Below are 13,384 nucleotides of genomic sequence, written 5' to 3'. Positions count from 1 at the left end.
GCTTGGGTTGGAAGGGACCTTAAAGACCACCCAGTTCCAACCCCCTGACATGGGCAGGGACACCTCTCACCAGATCAGGTTGCCCAAAGCTCCATCCAGCCTGGCCTTGAACACCTCCAGGGATGGGGCATCCACAGCTTCTCTGGGCAGCCTGTGCCAGTGCCTCACCACCCTCAGAGTGAAGAATTTCTTCCTAACATCTAATCTAAATTTATCCTTTTTCAGTTTAAGACGATTCCCCCTTTGTCCCACCATTATCTACCAGAGTAAACGTACCTGTAGAACCCCTTCTTGTTATTCTTTGCACCACTCGCCAAGTTTAATTCAGTCATTGCCTTAGCTTTCCTGATCCCGTCCCTGCACATCCAAGTGTTGCCAGCTCTGATCAGATCATCTAATCAGATAAGCCAAATCACAAGGGAGATGGTAAGCTGAATGAAGGCGTAGGTGCCATATTCCCATTGAGCCATCCCAAGCAGAGGCCTGCTATGCTGCAGGCGACCCCCAAGTTTTCCCGGTGTTGTGAAGGGCCTGCCTGGGCTCTGGGCTCCCTCGCAAGGCCCATGTTCACCGACTCACCAGAATACAGCTCTGCATTGACTGCACAGGGAGCACATGCTCCAGATTTTGCTGCCTGAGTTTTCACCATGTACATAATGGAGATGCATTGGACACCTGTCCCCACTCTCACCTCCCTCTCAGACACACGAAAACACAGAACTGAAATACGCTGCTCTTACTTAGCCCATCCATGCAGCTGCCCTGCCCTTCTTCCCTGTCCCCCGTCCTCCTCTCTGAGCCACAAAAACCTAAACATTTGAAATCCTGACTCATAAGGGACCACTCCTGCCCAGCCAACCGTGTGCAACTACCCATGCACCGCTCATCATCCCCTCCTCCGCTGGCAGTTCCAGAGGGGCCAGAGGAACCACCCATACTGAAGCCAGCATGCAATCTCTCTCCTCTGCTTTCTGTTTTTCAAAGTGATGCATTTGTCTTGTTTGGGGTTTAAACACACGTAAGAAGCAATCAGATGGGTCGATAACAAAATTTATGAATCCTAAAGTAGCATGAAGTAGAGCTGCCTCTCATGCATTTCTACTCCCTGCATCAAAGCCCAGTGACTCTTTGTGCCTTACAGCAGGGAGAGCAGCCACTGAATAGGCAAAACAAAAACCCTGGGGTGGCAGAAGCACAGCTAGACCTCCAGCTTGTATTGCTGCCAAACAATTTGCAATGTCTCATCACAGCAGTTCAGAGACAGCTCAGCTTCTGTGACCCAGACCATCTGGACTAGCACAGAGGGAAGTTACATTTATGTATTTAAACCCCTCTCTCCAGCCACTACCCCCTGCCTTCGTACCTGGATGACAGGGGATGTAGAGATGAATGCTGTCAGCATGGTGCTGGAAACTGAAATTCATGTGGCAGCACATGACAGACCTCAGAGGGGCCAACAACTTGCAATATTGATAGCACTGGAGCTGTCTTAATCAGGGTAGCAGGGAGCCCAAACTGCAGGGACAGCATTAAATTAATAAATGCTACACAAAAATGGGTGAAATAGCCTGCAGCAAGTTTCAAAAATTCATGCAAACAGAGCATTAAAGTCCCATCTTCATATCAAAAAGTAAAGTTTCATTGGAAATCTCTGGCCCCAGACAGAGACTCTAGTGATGTGCTGTGGCCTTAGCAATGGGGAGTGTTCAGGCTCCGGGAAAACTCACATTTGTTTCAGGAATTATGAGCAAGGGCCTGAAGAAACACCAAATACAGCTGAAGGCTCATGGGTGTTCATCTGTCTGAATTACCAGAACTTTTCAGATTGCCTGCATTTACAGATTATTTTTCTTGTTACAGAAAACATGGATGTCACAGATAGAAATGGCAATCTCCAATTACACTAAGCAAGATGAAACCAAGAAAAGCACTCTTTTCTGCTTCCCAGCTGAATCCTCTGAAATTTAATAATGCCAGCACAGCATGGACAGATCCAGTGGAAGACTATTGTGGTGATAACATAGTTATTTCTTCCAGCATGCCTTCACTTTCTGACACTAGCAAACTTTTGACTTGACTAGACAGAAGCGATGAGTTTTGACCACAGAACGTAGGAATAAATTGGAGGGGGAGAATGGGGAGAACGAGCCAGGCACCAAACCATCATTCTTAGATGCTCCTTTGCTTCAGCTAGGGGAAGGCTCTTGCCACCCAGGGAAGCGTTAACACAACTTGTTGTTTCCTATAAAGCAGGACAGGGAAAACACCTATGTTGGTGAGGAGAAATCATTCACCAGAAGTCTAGAGGGGTTTTTCTGAGCTCATTCAAATTGTATTAATAAATTTCACAAAAACTAAAATTGTAGGGAACTGCCTAGCCATAGCTCCCTGTACTTACTGCTTTCCTACCTACTGAACTATAACATCTCACACTCAGCTTGTGGGGGCAGATCAGTAAAAACATATTTTTTTGAGTAGCCATTAATTTTCAAAATGAAAAGGTTGCTTAGTGCCCTGTTTATTTGAAAATGGTCATCCTTACATCTAACATTCAGATAAATTATAGATGCTACAGAATATATAAAAACAAAGAACAAAGGTGCAACCATGTCCCCCTTTTAATGGCGACTCTTTATCCAAAGTCTTTCACAGCTTTCTTATCAGCAGATCTGTCATTATGCATTATTTATGCTTGGTGCAGCCTTCAGAGTTCAATTTTGCTATGTCTTGTCTTTTCAACTTTTCTTCAGAAACTTGAACGTTCTTTTTACATTAAAACATTCAATACTTCATTGCAATCCCAGATCTGTGGTCCATATAGTAGAAGTATGTGCCTGTTTTTTTTTTTATTATTATTATTACTATTTTTGAGGTGCTGGTATAGCCCCACATCACAGTCTGTAACTGGTTGACACAGCATTCGTACAGGTTACTCCTGAGGAGGGAAGGTGCTCTCACCCCATTAGCCTGGGCTAATCTGAGATTAGCACAGTCACCAGAGGAAGAGAGACTTCTCTAAAGCCACTCTAAATGATCCTGCCACTTCTCCCACTTGTTGTGCCCAGTCAGTCTCTCCCTAAGCATGGAAGTAAACCTTTAGAATATCCCTTCAGTACAAGAAATGATTTCAGGGTGAACTGAACAGAGAAACCGCACGGACTATGCTGACAAGACTACGCTGAAGAATTTAGGAGCGCCATTCCAGTTGTTTGCATTACTCACAGTTAAGTCAGCATACTTCCCTATCTTTCGCCTCTGCTCTGGCATCAAATTAGTCATGAGTTCAGATGTTGTGTCTAATCCAGCTCCACCCATCAGGATGTTATGGTATGTTTTCTCCACTTGAGCGGTTCACATCTACACACAAACTCTGGTCTGGAGGCTGTGTGTACTTACCTGGTCCATCGTCCTCCCAGAGCCACTGCAGCACATGCTCCTGCTCTTCCCTTTTATGCCCACGATAGGCAAGTTTCTGTCACAGCCTAGTGAGAAAGGGACAGCTACCCAGGCTGCGTGCCCAGGGGTGAATGCGTATGGCAGAAGAGCAGAACAGAGCAGACACAGCACAGCTGCTCCAAGAAGCCACGCAATCTGCAAACACTTGGCCACAGCCTGGTTTCAACAGCTGTGCTCCATCTCCACCGATGCCATGCTCAGCTGTGTGCTGTGTTGCACCCATCCATCCCCAGCACCTCTCCAGAATCTCACAGTATCTTGCAATCAGCGATGATACCAAAGAAAGGTTTTTAAGCCCAGAGAAGTCACACCTGTCAGATTAAGCCCCGAGCTTTGTGCACTGGCAGAGGGGAAGGGGGTGTTTTGCACCTGTGCATATTTTTTTTGCCAGAAAGACCTTTAAGACAGGTCTGCTCAGTTTACCAGGCAACTCTCCTGCCTGGAGATTCAGTATTTCCCAGAGGTCAGTATTTCCAAGGGGGACACCCTAGGGGAAGGAAGTACTTACACACAGGCTGTCTTTAGGGAGACAAACTCAACAGGCTCTTCTGTGGTCTGGAGAGGAAGATGCCCCAGAAAACAAGCGAAGCAGAAATCAACTTCTCAACTTGAACCGCCTTTCCAAGAAAGCCTCTCTCAAACCTTTTCTATTGTCTACACCAAGCCCCTAGGAAGATCTACTTTGGTTTTGCAATGTAGTTTTTTTGTAAATGCCCCCATAATTCAATAGTGGCTTTATCGTGGGGCACACATTGATCACCTGGGTTCTCTCTGCAGTGAAGTTCAGCTCTTTCAGAGGTTTTCATCCAATAAGTGAAACCTCCCATAATCTGAAGAACTAAAACGAGCACGAATTTTGAGCCTTCCAGTTATGCCAGTTGTTAGACTGCACCGAACACAATGTAGGAATGTGGTCAATGACAGAAAGAATAACTGAGCCCAGTATACCCAGCAGACTTGCACTGTTATTAGGAAAGGAAAAACCACTCTGAATTTAACTTGTGAAAACCAGTCATTAGCACTGCCTCCTCATGAAAGTGAAAGCTTTTGTTGCAGCTTCCCACCAGTCTAAGAAACTGGAGCATTTAGTTGTTCCCAAATGTGTGACTTCCCAAGAGTTCACTTATACGATGATATATTCCCCAATTCAAAGTAGCTTTACTGTCTGAAGTGAATGACAGAAAGATCTGTTAGAAAGGTCTAATTTTTTCTTTTATTGTCATTCATCATTCCTGTAACAGGTTAGAAAACAAAAATTACATTTCAATAACATTTCATCATAGTTTATACAGAACTGGTTGATGCATGGTGTCATTTACTCATCCAAATCCACAGCCACCTTCCAAATCGCAGAGTTTAGGAATTACAGTGCACGCTGGACTAAATTTTTTTCACAATGTAAGGCACAACTACATGATCACAAGTAGTAAACACAAACACTGAAAATGGAATTTAAGAATCAAACTCCAATGAAAAAGAAACAAAACCCAAACACACTCATGCAAAATTTATCTACACCTACCAAGATGGTATGATCCAGTTTAAAATAAGTGCAGTACTCTGTAGGTAAAATTGCATCATAAGGCTATTATAATACATTACCTCTAAATACTGGGTAAGAACTTAAAACTTCTTCCATTTATATTTTATACAATTCTACAGAAAATAAGTTCTATGTGTGATATTCACATCTGCAATAATAAACTGATCATTAAAATGCTGAAAAGAGGCAAACAGCACAATGCTATTTGTGGCACACATCCATTACAGAAACCATTCATCAAGCTCACATCTTGCGTATTGAAGGAAAAAAATGCTAAATTAATGGTACATTTGGTGAATGAGGCTATCCATAGCCAAATGACATAGCTGTATACAAAATTGTTTTCACCCAGCAGACCATGATTATGAAAGGTTGTGGTTATGATTTATTTCCTGTCCAGCAGCTAGAGTTTGCAAGATTGAAACTACAGAGGTTAAAAGAATTCAACAGAGTTTACAGTAACTTGAAACTACTGGATACTTCCAAACATATTAAAAAAAAAAAAAAAGACAACTTTTTTTTTTTGGTGATAAACTTTTGCAATTTTGGCTTTCACTATAACTTTTACATAACGTGACAGTGAGCAAACCCTATTAAACTTACCTAATGTTTGAATTTCACACTGAGAGGTAGTTCAAATGATATCTTACGTAACGGCACCAAATGGTGGGGTTTCATGATTTTTTTTTTCTGATTTTTTTTTTTCCTTTTCTTACAAAAGTGACAAATCCTATACAAGCAGCATTTTGGACACATTACTATAAAAAGTTCTGGTGTTTGCTAACTCAGCGAGACATTCTTCTAAACATCCCTCCTGTGCCAGGAATCAAGACTTAGCGTGATACAGCAGAGCACTTCGCCATAAACCCAGCAGCAGGAGCCCGGACCTGCCAGTGCTGGCCTGTCGACATTTAACAACGAACACTGTTCCCAGCCCTCTTTACCCTAAAAAGGCAGGAAACGGGTGAATTTGTTTTTCAGTTTAGGTCCCAGGGGGAGGCAGAGCTGGAAAACATGCCTACCAGGCTTCTGCTTTCATAGTAACGTTGATCTAAAGGGGTTAGCAGGGCTTCAGTAATCTCCACATGAGCAGGTACTCCTGTATCTGCTGCACAGCAAGTGCATAGTATATGGCACACTGCAGACAAAAGGCAGAGTTTATTACATTAACCAGTGCCTATTCTCTTTGTTATTGTGATTCTAAGTGGCATCTCGTGTTCTCTCTAAAGATACAAAGCTCTTTATTCAGTGCCACTTTAAAAAAAGAGAGAGAGAAACACAACTGAGTTTCTGTGGAGGGACTTTACTATTCAATTATTGCTGGTTTTTGAAAAGTAGACCACTTAGTGTTTTCAAAGAGAGGCTGTGGTTGGACAATAATTTTAAACTTATCCTAAAAGGGATGGTGAGGTCAATACTTCAAAAATGAAGGACTGGACAACTGACAAGAACCTTGAAAATACATAAAATTAATGTATTCTCACTTTATAAGCCTAAAATGAAGCTCTACAAAGACAACATGTGAGTGACTACATGAATTTTCTTGTTACATGTGCTCCCGGATGATGACCTGATTTTTGGTACAAAGTAATTATGAGTGCAATTCTCCTTACATAGCAAGGGGCCAAATGTAATGCAGTGAAAGTCCAGCTGAAGATAAACCTTCTGCCCACTGGTTACAGCTAACACACGCAATGCCAGCAGTGCCATTCCGCTTCCTGTAGATTATATTAAGTTAGACAGCAAAAAGTGCATAGTGCAAATGACAGTGTTATTTCCTAGTGCCACAAGAATATTAGTGGAAGGGGTGGTACTTGGAGAAGTAATTTAACAGTTTTAGCATACTCAAACCATAGTATCATTCTTCCTGGCATAGTTCATGCTCTGTTTGAACTTCAGCTTCAGCAGCGTTCTGTCTGCCACTGAGTACTGGTCATAAATTTTTAAGTTTTGCAAAAAGCATTTGTTGCAACTTTCCATTTAACTGACATTGAACAATCTAGAAAAATACTTTTTTCTTCCAGTCCCTTCTTTAGGAATGCCACTTCTTTTACATCTAGCATATTAGAAACAATTATTCTTGCTAATAAGTGATACAAACAGCAAGGTTACTTCATGCTTCCGCTCCCAAATACCCTCTTGCTTCACTAAGAAAGGTTTTCTAGTAAGGATTCACAGATAAACCTAATGGCCCCAAAACCAACAAAAACATTCATTGCTCTTGCATGCCTAGCACTCCACACTCCACAACAACTTGGTTACTTAATACCTTCCAAAAACAGAGGAAAAAAACTGCACTCTATTCTAGAGCATTGAACTCTTGTGCCAGAGCAAAGCCAGATGAAAAATGAGATCTCTCTAAACCTCTTGTCTCTGCTGGAAGCAGCAGCAGAAACTTCCCTTTGCCTCTTCATCTGCAGACAGCAATTTTTCCTACTGTGACTCAATTTTATAATCTTTGTTAAACCTTTGCAGAAAGGGGAAGGTTATTGGAGGGAAGGAATACATGGGGAGAAGAAATAACAGTGAAGCATATCAAGCTAAGATCAAAAGCTTGCCACTGAACCCTGCAATGCTCTCTGCCTCCACGGGGACTGCAGTATGAAAATATGAAGTATGCATTGTTGACATGAGGCCAGAATAAAACAGTGGGGATTTAGCATTTTGGAGACAACAGCCCAAGGGATCATGGCTGTTTGACTGGGAAGAGATGCAGCGTCTCCAAAAAGTTAAAAGAACCTCTCCCCACCCTTAACAAGACCATCCTTCATGCTTCTTCAAATGACTCGGTAGATTGTCTCAGCCCACGCAGCAGTTGGTGTTTCAGATTCTGCTTCACCAGAGATGCTGAATGTCCCTCTGAGGACGCTCTATCCACAGTTCCAGGAATGAGTCCCACACTTCACTGTCCCATTTCTGATGCCACAGTAACGGCTAGCAATCAAAGGCAGCTCGAGGATCCCACATACCTTCTGGTTCAAGCATTGGTTTCACCATTCTTCCCCTTGACATCTTACTCTACAATGGCCTCTCCTCAGTGAATCAGAGCTATGTGGTTCTTGCTAAAGCGTGCTAAAACACATCACCACACGTTTTCACCTTCTTGTTTCCATGTTCTGGTCTCTTCTGCCATTTTTTTTTTATGTTTCTATGTTTGTAGCCTGAAAAAATCAGTGCATTTAACTACCTTGTCCAGAGTCCTTTAACTCAGCATGCTAAAACCTATCAGACTTTTTACTAGGTTTTTCCTATTATTTATATTTTAAAGGAGTGCAACAAAAAACCCCCATCTTACTGACAACATACCCTTCAAAGTAGTCAGAATCTACAAGCACATTTATAAATACAACACTTTTCACCTTCCAGTTTTCCTTACATATATAGTAATACTCATAGGTTGTTTTACTGAGCTTGAGCACAACTTTCAACATGGCAGCCAGCATCATGTGGTCTATCATACCAACAAATTGTCAATGAATACAGACCTGCACTAGGAATCATAAACACAAGAGTAGGAGCATAAGATTTAATGATGAAGCCATTAATTTATTCCAGTGAAAAGCTGTAGAACTCCTAACGTTGCTTCGGACTCAAACCTCAAAGCTTCTACCTCAGCACCGCTCCTCCTGATTTTAACAATCCCTCTTTCTTCAAATGTATATTTGAAAAGCATTTCTGTCCCCTCAAAAGTCAGTCACACCATCAGTCAGCAAAAAGAAGCCTTCAGAAATTGAGCTGGTTTCACCTTGAAGCTGGGGAGCTCCATCCTGAGTTAGAATCATAGAATATCCCAAGTTGGAAGGGACCCATAAGGATCATCGAGTCCAACTCCTGAGTTGTCTGGTGGTCAACCAAACACACTGCTTCAGCAGCCAGCTGAGCGAGCTGCTTGTCTTTACAGCTTGCTTGAGCTTTGCTTGTCTTTACAGCAAAGCATCCCAAAATCAAGAACAACGATAGCAGAGCTTCTACCATTTCCTCTTTGCTGTAGAGCTCTCTCCTCAGCTTTCAGACATTCCTGTTCAAAAGTAAAACATCTGAACACAAGCGGGTCTTTTAAACATTTCCCTAGCTCCCCCTGAGAAACTTCCATCTTCGTTCACCACATACGTTTTGTCCTTCATGAAGTTGTCGGAAGTCTCTCTCTTCCCTCTTAAAATCTCTTCTGCTCCACGTGGTTGTCCTTCACCCTGAAAGCAGTACACTCTGTGTGTTACACAACCAGATGGTGCGTACCTAGGCAGGAGCAAGACTGTGACATCTTTACCTTTGCCAGATTTCTGAAGCCATGTATCAGACAAAGAAAGGCTTGAAAGCAAACTCTTTGGATTCCCTCAGTAAACAAATGAACAGAAAAAATCCCCAGAGGCAGAGATTCTGTTCATACTTTCCATTCAAAGAATTCTTATTCCAAGCAGTTACCCTGACAAGGACAAGCAGCAAGCCCAGAGGATCTATTCACATGGAATCATTACAGCAATTGTTTCTTTCAAGCAAACAACCCTCAAAGTTCAAACTAGAAAAACTGGTAAGTGTTGCAGATAACAATGCATGTATTTCAAGCATAAGGAATAACAAGAATTAAATTTTAAGATGACTTCTTGAGGAAGAATCCTTGAGGATGCAAATTTAGAACTAGACAGGTAAGCTAAGATGGGATATGAAAGATATAGATCATTACTGGGGAATAGGGATTAAAAAGTCTTTTCACTTGAGAGTTAGTCAGGACTAGACATTTTTCATAAAAGAGGCTCCTCTTCATTCACATATAAAGCTGTCAATAGATAAAAGTAAATAAACCTGCCTAAAGATGGCTAAGCATCTATCATTGTAACAGAATTTGTTTCCTTACCTTGGAAGGCAAGGAGTAGAGGAATTGAGGACATAGTCCTTTTCTCTGAACAGCTGGCACAATTTTGTAAGACAGAGAAGGGCTTGGGTTCTAGGGGATTTATTAGGATAATTAAGACTAAGGGTCCCTAAGTATTGGAAGGCATAAACCCAGCTCAGAAGAAATAACCTTAATGGTTTTGAGGCCAGATACCAGATACTCCTTTCAAAGGGAGGAAAATTTAGACACAGGCAGGCAAGAAAAAACAGGTGTAAATAAAAGCACAACAAAAAGAGCAGTCTATACGAACTCAGCAGGAAACTTCTGTTGCAATTACAGAAAGGAAATATGAACAAATCCAAGGTGATGAGACACTGGAGCAGGTTCCCCAGAGAAGTTGTGGCTGTCCCATCAACTGAAGTGTTCAAAGTTAGGCTGGATGGGACTTTGAACAACCTGATCTAGGGTCCTGTGCAGGAGGGGTGGAGTGGATGACCTTTAAAGGTCCCTTTCAACCCAAGCCATTCTGTGCTTCTATGCTCTAGAATCATATATATTGGCCTGTTTATTTAGAGTTGTTTGCTTATAACTAAGCCAGCACCAGGAGAGTTAAATCACCATCCTAAGCAAACTAAATCATAGAACTAACACACCATCTAAGAACCCCTAGCAATGGGGGACAGAAGGAACAATGGAAAAATGATGTTTGTTAGGGGTAGCAGGAGTTCAACTTGTTCCACCAAAAGCTGAAGGAAGGGATAGGAGCAAAGGTCAGCTAAACTGCACCCTCTAAAAAAGAGCTTTTCTTAGTAGGATACCTAGCGTGGAATTTCTGGACATCCCTGAGAACCACAAGGACTTCTTGGGGCTTCCAGAGTACGGGCAGGGGGACAGATGGGCTATAGGCTACTATCTGCCTTGTTTACTGTTTAAAACCTGCATATAAAGGGTTTCTGGAATATTAATATCCATTCATCAAACATGTAAAAGTGAAATCGATTAATATGGGAGAGCTTTGTGTAGTACTCCTACAATGCCCACTAAACTTGGTCACATCATTAGTTCACACGTACAGACACACAGACACACGCACACACACACAATGCAATACAGAATGTGTAAAGATATTCCAGTATCCAAGTGCGGTAGTTGGGAAAGAACTCAGGTGCTGATACTACAAGTTCTAAGCGGGCAAATAAAACAGAGCTGAGTCCAGCCAATTACCCTCACTGCGGAGTTAGAATTTTAGAGAGAAAAGTCCAAGAACCAGAGAGAGAGAAAGCAAAACAAAGGGGTTATAAAGAACATGAGATACGTAATCAAATGCAACAATTAGTTATGCTATTACAGCAACATTTGATACACAAAATCCTCACAAATTTTTGCATCTTCCTTTTCCATTGAAGGAAACAAGAATACACTGCAATATCACATAAACGCATTTTCTCTTGAACAAAAAAAATAAAGATAAAAAATACATTGTTACTCCTCTGTTTAAACTTTATTTACAAATAACTGGGTATTTCTAATCTAGACATAGAAGCTCTTTTCAGGATAAATGGCAATAAGCTATGGGTGATCTGAGCCCATATCTCACAAAAAATACAATAGTTTTACTTGGTATCAATAAACATTTTAAAATATACTAAATTTTGCCAAGTGTTACAATCATTGTCCAAACTGAATAGTAGTCTGAGTGCAGAATGAAGTGCATCAACAGAAATTATAAATTTTAGCGTAACATTTCTTTGTCTCCCACAATAGCCAGTTATCCTTGCAAGTCATTAAAGCAAGTATCACAGACCCGAACAGGCTTCTTAGAGGAAGGAGTTAAGGCATTCTTTGCTGAGCACTCAGCACAGAAGATATTTCCACACTGTCTACAGTGATGCTGTGAAAGAAAAAAAAAAAACATATATGGTGAACATCAATTACAGGCTTATGGGTATAGATTACTAATGGAGATAATTACCATGTCAAGTCAACACTCTCATGTTTCAGACTTTTAAAATAACAGTTACAAAGCACCTTACACGTACACTGAAGGGCAAAGGAGTACATCCTTTATAAAGGGTATAGGAATAAAATACTTACAAGTGCTGCTTCACTGAGAAGGAAGACCATACCAGTTTCAGATCTGAACTGGTTGAAATTCATTCTCCTTTTGAATTTTTCCTCTTGAACTTATTTTGGTTGCATAAAACATGTTCTTCCTATAGGTAACTAGCTGCTTTCACACTGGGAAGTACACCCTTGAATCAAAAGATCCAGCAGCCTTCGTTCAAAGACTACCCAAAGGACATCACAACAAATAATGCAGGACAGGGAGAGCCACCTAACACCAAGTCAGGAAGCAAAATGAACCTCATCAACATCCCTCACCTACTTCATTGCCAAGTCACTTGGTGGATAATCTCTGGATGAAGGGCAGGCCCTGCCAATGAAGGGATGCTAACATCTTAACTGACCACAGCTGTTTTTACAAAGAAGGTCTGACTACAGACCTAAAACATACCCAGTTGTTTCTTCTGTTCTTTGTCTGCTTAGCATTTACGATCACAAAGCTCCAGATCTTGTTGATGTCTTATATTTTCACATATATGTGGTTTCAACAAATTTACCTTCCTTTTTCTCTTTGAAATTCAGTCCAGGCTGGTTTTAAGTAAGTTTACTGTAAATACCCTTACAACAGTACCATTTTGCTTGCTTAGGGACTGAACTATTTAACAACATTTATAAAATGCTATCATTAAAATGACAAAAGCAGCATGAATAAAGTAAGCCCCACAGACTTTATTTTTAGTATTTAAGGCACCATAAGCAGTATTTGTATTCTGAGATGTCCCAAGTATCACAGCACTTTTAAAGCCATTTTCTAAAGTCTGAATCCCATGAAAAATAGTTTGAAAACAATGGAAAAAGAAAATCCCCACAGATACAGTAAAACACACCTACCCTTCGCACTGTCACTGAAAAGCCTTTTCCACAGGCCATACAATTCTGTACCTCATTGTCTTCTGCCCATTTCCTGTTGAGAGCTTGGGTGTGTTTGATCTATTTAATTAAAAAAAAAAAAAAGCATATGTAATTCTTACTAATTTGCTCTATTACATTGCATATACTACCCAACGCTGTATAAAAGCACCAATTCTGCCATGATACTGAGAGCTTATAATTCAGAGAGAAACCTAAAAGCAGAGTTAACCTACAGACAGCAATACGGTCCTTGTGCACCACAGGAACATCTTAATCACTGTGGAAAGGTAACCCACCACAAATATGATGCAAACTTGAAATTCTGACAAGACCCACAGAGAGAATCAACAGGTTTGGTTCAAATCAAATGATACCTGTAATGACTGGTTTTCTCGGCCTAGCTCCTGCATTGCAGCAGTAGTGTTGTCCAGCTTTTTCTTCATTTCTACAAGTTTGGTTTGAAGCTTTTCAATTTCTCCCTCACTTTTTATACACCTGAGGATAAATAGTGAATAGTCAGTCCAAAGGCAATGTACTCTGCCTTCTTTGGGCAGGTTGTCATGACTGAGAAGAGTTAC

General features: G+C 41.2%; 2 protein-coding genes across 6 annotated transcripts in view; one reads left to right on the top strand and one right to left on the bottom strand.

Annotated features, from left to right (window-relative positions):
• Positions 1 to 2,595, top strand: part of PLEKHG7 (pleckstrin homology and RhoGEF domain containing G7) — a 31,552-nt gene extending 28,957 nt beyond the window's left edge. The window contains exon 16 of the mRNA XM_035551904.2: positions 1,861 to 2,595. Within this exon, the coding sequence (XP_035407797.1) occupies positions 1,861 to 1,968 (108 nt within the window). The 3' untranslated portion in view covers positions 1,969 to 2,595. The remainder of the gene's footprint in view (positions 1 to 1,860) is intronic.
• A 2,055-nt stretch (positions 2,596 to 4,650) lies between these two features.
• EEA1 (early endosome antigen 1) overlaps positions 4,651 to 13,384 on the bottom strand; it is a 75,551-nt gene continuing 66,817 nt past the window's right edge. For all 5 annotated transcript variants that reach the window (XM_035551564.2, XM_035551565.2, XM_035551567.2 and 2 more), the window contains 3 exons: positions 13,181 to 13,301; positions 12,786 to 12,884; positions 4,651 to 11,721 (listed from right to left, as the gene is read on the bottom strand). In XM_035551564.2, coding sequence (XP_035407457.1) covers positions 11,599 to 11,721; positions 12,786 to 12,884; positions 13,181 to 13,301 — 343 coding nt within the window. In that variant the 3' untranslated portion in view covers positions 4,651 to 11,598. The remainder of the gene's footprint in view (positions 11,722 to 12,785; positions 12,885 to 13,180; positions 13,302 to 13,384) is intronic.

This window comes from Cygnus atratus, chromosome 1 (genome assembly GCF_013377495.2).
Source record: "Cygnus atratus isolate AKBS03 ecotype Queensland, Australia chromosome 1, CAtr_DNAZoo_HiC_assembly, whole genome shotgun sequence".
Lineage (NCBI taxonomy): Eukaryota > Metazoa > Chordata > Aves > Anseriformes > Anatidae > Cygnus > Cygnus atratus.
This window is presented reverse-complemented; position numbering and strand designations above follow the sequence as displayed.